A 5010-nucleotide genomic window follows, 5' to 3' on the forward strand; every position below is an offset into this window, starting at 1 on the left:
GTCTCCCAAAGTGCTGGGATTACAGGCGTGAGCCACCACACCTGGCCTCATCTTTCTTATTTTTCAGGAAGTAGCCGTGCAGAGTACTCAGGAGTCAGGCTGTCCTGTTTTTTGTTTTTTGTTGTTTTTTTTTTTTTTTTTACATTTATTGTTAGCTTTTATTATTTATTTATTTATTTATTTGAGACGGAATCTCACTCTGTCAGCCAGGCTGGAGTGCAGTGGTGTGATCTCGGCTCACTGCAATGTCCGTCTCCCGGGTTCAAGCGATTCTGCTGCCTCAGCCTCTCCAGTGACTGGGATTACAGGCATGCACTACCACGCCTGGCTAGTTTTTTTGTATTTTTAGTAGAAACAGGGTTTCACCATGGTGGCCAGGGTGGTCTCAAACTCTTGACCTCAAATGATCTGCCTGCCTTGGCTTCCCAAAATGCTGGGATTACAGGCGTGAGCCACGGCACCCAGCCTGTCCTGGGTTTGAATCTCAGCTCCACCAATTATGAACCTTGGTGTGTGGCTTCCTCCTTGTGAGCCCCTCTGGGAATGGGGATGGCAGTGCCTTCTTTGCAGGGTTGTCATGAGAATTAGAAGGGATGACAGATGGAGAGAAAGGTGGGGGGTGGTGGGGACCGATCTGGAGAGCCCCTTCGGGGCACACCGTAGGAGCTCAAATACGGGCAGGTCCTCCTTCCCGCTGTCGTGACGGCTGAGCCTAGCCCTGTGCTAGGTGATGTGGGCAGAGTGGGGAGAGGCCCTGGAGGGGACTGACCTGAGTACTGGGCGCTCATCACTCAGGGACTAGGATGGAGGTCGCCCAGGCTCTGGGGGCAAGAGGAGGCCCTAACTCAGTCTGCGGTGCAAGACCATAATTTGTGGGGCCCAGTGCAGAATGAGGGGCCCCTTATTGAAAAATTGCCGAGACTTTCAAGATAGGAAGAGCAGCAGCGTGTCAAGCCAAGTGCAGGCCCCTCACCACCGTCTGGGTCTCACACTCACCAAGCCAGCTCTGCTGGGGTCACTGGGAAGGCTTCCTGCAGGCAGTGATACTTGAGGCTGATTTTGAAGGACAAGCCAGGGAGAGAGGGATGCACAGCAGTGCCCTCCCCCTGCCTGGCTGGCTGAGCTCAGGTGACTCCCTTTTGGTCTCTGAGCCTTGATCGCAGTCTCTGTAGAATGGGGCAATGAGGACCTGAGTGGGGAGAGGGCTAGCACCCAGTTGGCGGTGCCAGATCCCTGACAGCTGGCCCTCCATGACGCAGACATCCAGCTCCTCTTCACCAAGGCCCATTGCGACGGCAGCATGATCGATGACCTCCTTGGGGTCAAGACCGGCATGGCGGACCGGGACATGGGCCTCTTCCTGAGCCTCATCGAGAAGCGGCTGGTGGAGCTCCTGACAGTGCAGGCCTTCCTGGATGCCCAGGTGGGAGGCGGCAGGGAGCCGGGACGGGAGGCAGGTCTCAGGGGTGGCCCAGCTGACCACAGGCTTCCACACCCTCCAGAGCCTCACCTCCCTGGCCGACGCCGCCCTCCTGGCGCTGGGCCAGAGCCTGGAGGACCTTCCGAAGAAGATGGCCCCACTTCAGCCCCCTGACAATCTGTGAGGCGCAGGGCAGGAGGGACGCAGGGGGGACGGGGCTTCCATGGGGGCAGAGGGAACACACAGGATAGAGGGTTTTGGGGGGCTTTTGGGGACTGGCTGGTGGATGTGGCCCTGGGGGTTTAGAATATGAGGTGTGTGCTTTGAGGCAGCCAGAAGGAGTAGGGGCTTGGCACCTTTGTGTGGGAAGACGGGGCCCCGGGTACCCCAGAAGGGGAGGGCACTCAGGGCTGGTGGGAGAATGACTGAGGTTCCCGGGGTTGAGGAGGAAGGGCCACTGGCCTTTTTGAGGGCTGGGAGTCTAGTCTTTTCCGGTTTTCCTTCCCCTCCCCAGAGAAGACCCCCCAGGTTTTGAGGCCAGTGATGACTACCCCATGAGCAGGGAGGAGCTGCTGAGCCAAGTGGAGAAGCTGGTGAGATTGGGGCCCTCGGGGGTGGGGCCAGGCCTCAGTGTGCGTCGGGGCCCAGCTCACCTTCCCTGCAGGTGCAGCTCCAGGAGCAGCGCCAGAACGACCTGGCCGACGCCGCCGTGAAGCTGGACGGCACCCTGAGCGCGGACCTGGCCAGCACCCAGAGGGCTGGCTCCAGTACCGTCCTGGTGCCCACCAGGCAACCCCGTACCATCCCTGGGTCCATCTTGAGCCACAAGACTAGCAGAGACCGTGGCTCTCTTGGCCGCGTCACTTTTGGTCCCCTCAAATCCAGCCCAGGGCATTTGCCCAGTCACGTCACGCACGGTGACCCCAACAGTGGTCACGTGACCTTTGGCTCCACCAGTGCCTCGAGTGGGGGCCACGTGACCTTCAGACCTGTCAGCACCAGCAGCTACCTGGGCTCCACTGGATACGTGGGGTCCAGCAGGGACGGAGAAAACACAGAGGGTGGTGTGGAGAGCGGAGGCACAGCGTCTGATTCCAGCGGAGGCCCCGGGTCCAGCAGAGGCCACGTCTCCAGCACCGGCCCTGCCTCCAGCACTGGCCCCGGCTCCTCCACCAGCAAAGACTCCCGGGGCTAACACAAGGGGCCTGCAGTCCCCACCCTGCCCTGGCTTTCTGTAGGGGTCTTTTTTTGTGTCTCTACTTCCCTGTTTGCCTTGTGGGTCCCTGTCTTTTTCTCCCAGTCCCAGGCCTCTGTCTTTTTGCCCCTCTAACTGTTTTCATCTGCCCTTCATCACCGCCTCACCTCTGTCTCCTGGTTCCTTTCTCTCTGCTCCTGACCCTGCTTTTCCCTCTGCCTCCCGATCTCCTGTTCTCTCGGCTTCCCAGTCAGTGTCCGTCCTTCTTGTCTCCATATCTGCCCCTTCCCTGTCTGCTGAGCCCTGACCCCCTGTGGATTCCCCACCTTCTGTTGCTGGCTCTCTCTCTTCGTCTCCATCTCCCAGGCTCTGCATACATCCTGTGTCCCTCTCTCTGCAGCTCCTCACTCCCCAAGAGCCCTCTAGTGCTGACGGGCATGGGAAAAGTCAGGGTGAAGATGCCAGGTTCAGCATGGGAAAATGGGACTGTGGAAATAAAGCCTATGTGTAGAGAGCCGGCTTCAGGCATGGCTGCTTCCTCTACCTCCGGCCTGGGGGTAATCTGTGACCCTGTCCCGATTCCCTGCCATTCATTCATTCACTCACTCATTCAGCATTCTTATTTATTTATTGAGATGAAGTTTCCCTCTTGTTGCCCAGGCTGGAGTGCAGTGTCACGATCTCAGCTCACTGCAACCTCTGCCTCCCAGGTTCACGCCATTCTCCTGCCTCAGCCTCCCAAGTAGCTGGGATTACAGGTGCCCACCACCACGCCTGGCTAATTTTTGTATTTTTAGTAGAGATGGGGTTTCACCATGTTGGGCAGGCTGGTCTTGAACTCCTGACCTCAGGTGATCTGCCCACCTCAGCCTCCCAAAATGCTGGGATTACAGGTTTGAGCCACCACGCCGGGCCTATTCATCCATTTTTCTGAGACCTCTCCTGGAGCTGTGTTGGTCAGGGCAGTCACAGCTGCAGATTCTCCGTGGTCCTCAGGCAGCAGAGGTTTCTCTCCTTTGTGGGCCAGCCAAGCGCTGTCCTCCATATCACCCGTGTCCCCCAGGCCCATGGCACAGCCATCATCTGGAATGCTGCCAGTCCTTTGGCACGGGAAGAAGAGAGGATGGCACAGCAGGCAGTGACTTGCAAGGCTTGGACCTGATATGACACCTGTCTTCTTAGCTTACACTCAGCCAGAGTGGGTCCCCTGGTCACCCCGAACTTCACAGGGGCACCGGGAAGCGTAGTCTTTTCATGTGTCTGGAAGGAGAGAAAGGAAGGATTATTTATGGACAGCCCTAACTCCAGTCGCAGGGTCACAGAGAAAAAGCTGACCTTGACCCTTTCCTGCAGCGGGGGTGGGTGTAGAAGTGAGAGGGCTTAGAACACCATGATAACTCTTTCCTGTAGTTGAGTCATGCCAAATTCCCTGTCAAAATTTAATCCGTTGGTGTCAAAGCTATATAAAAACTTTTTTAAAAAATCAGGCTGGGCATGGTGGCTCACGCCTGTAATCCCAGCACTTTGGGAGGCTGAGGTGGGTGGATCACTCAAGCCCAGGAGTTCAAGACCAGCCTGGTGAACATGTGAAACCCTGCCTCGACTGAAAATACAAAAATCAGCAGAGCATGGTGATGTGCACCTGTCTTCCAAACTACTCCGGAGGCTGAGGCATGAGAATTGCTTGAATCTGGGAAGCGGAGGTTGCAGTGAGCTGAGATCACAGTACTGCACTCCAGCCTGGGTAATAGAGTGAGACTGTCTCAAAAAAAAAAAAAAAGTTCAAATCCAAACAGATAATCCATCATCCGCCTTCCTAATCCAGGAATGTAGCACCCTGAGCCTCCCCTTAAAATGGCTTGATAATAGTACATCCTTTTTTGTGTGAGAATACAATGAATTTATACACACAGCCTTAGAACAGTGGCTGGGCGCGGTGGCTCACACCTGGAATCCCAGCACTTTGGGAGGCTGAGGTGGGCAGATCATCTGAGGTCGGGAGTTCGAGATCGGCCTGGCCAACATGGTGAAACCCTGTCTCTACTGAAAATATAAAAATTAGCCGGGTGTGGTGGCGCATGCCTGTAACCTCAACTACTTGGGAGGCTAAGGCAGGAGAATCACTTGAACCCGGGAGGCGGAGGTTGCAGGGAGCCGAGACCGTGATACTGCACTCCAGCCTGGGCGACAAGAGTGAAACTCCATCTCAAAAAATAAATCAATAAATAAAAATAAATTGTCTTGATAATAGTACATACTGTTTTGTGTGAGAATAAAATGAACTGATACACAGCCTTAGAACAGTACCTGGCATGTAGTAAAAGCTCAGAAATATATGTGACTATTAGTAGAACAGTGATAAGGATGAAAGTGTAGTGTTTTCTATTTATTTATT

General features: G+C 55.3%; 1 protein-coding gene across 1 annotated transcript in view; it reads left to right on the top strand.

Annotated features, from left to right (window-relative positions):
* CCDC114 (coiled-coil domain containing 114) overlaps nt 1-3124 on the top strand; it is a 25242-nt gene extending 22118 nt beyond the window's left edge. The window contains exons 13-16 of the mRNA XM_011979387.1: nt 1260-1423; nt 1503-1600; nt 1935-2013; nt 2085-3124. Coding sequence (XP_011834777.1) covers nt 1260-1423; nt 1503-1600; nt 1935-2013; nt 2085-2615 — 872 coding nt within the window. The 3' untranslated portion in view covers nt 2616-3124. The remainder of the gene's footprint in view (nt 1-1259; nt 1424-1502; nt 1601-1934; nt 2014-2084) is intronic.
* Nucleotides 3125-5010: the final 1886 nt, after the last annotated feature.

The sequence above is a fragment of the Mandrillus leucophaeus genome, unplaced genomic scaffold (genome assembly GCF_000951045.1).
Source record: "Mandrillus leucophaeus isolate KB7577 unplaced genomic scaffold, Mleu.le_1.0 Scaffold200, whole genome shotgun sequence".
Taxonomy (NCBI): domain Eukaryota; kingdom Metazoa; phylum Chordata; class Mammalia; order Primates; family Cercopithecidae; genus Mandrillus; species Mandrillus leucophaeus.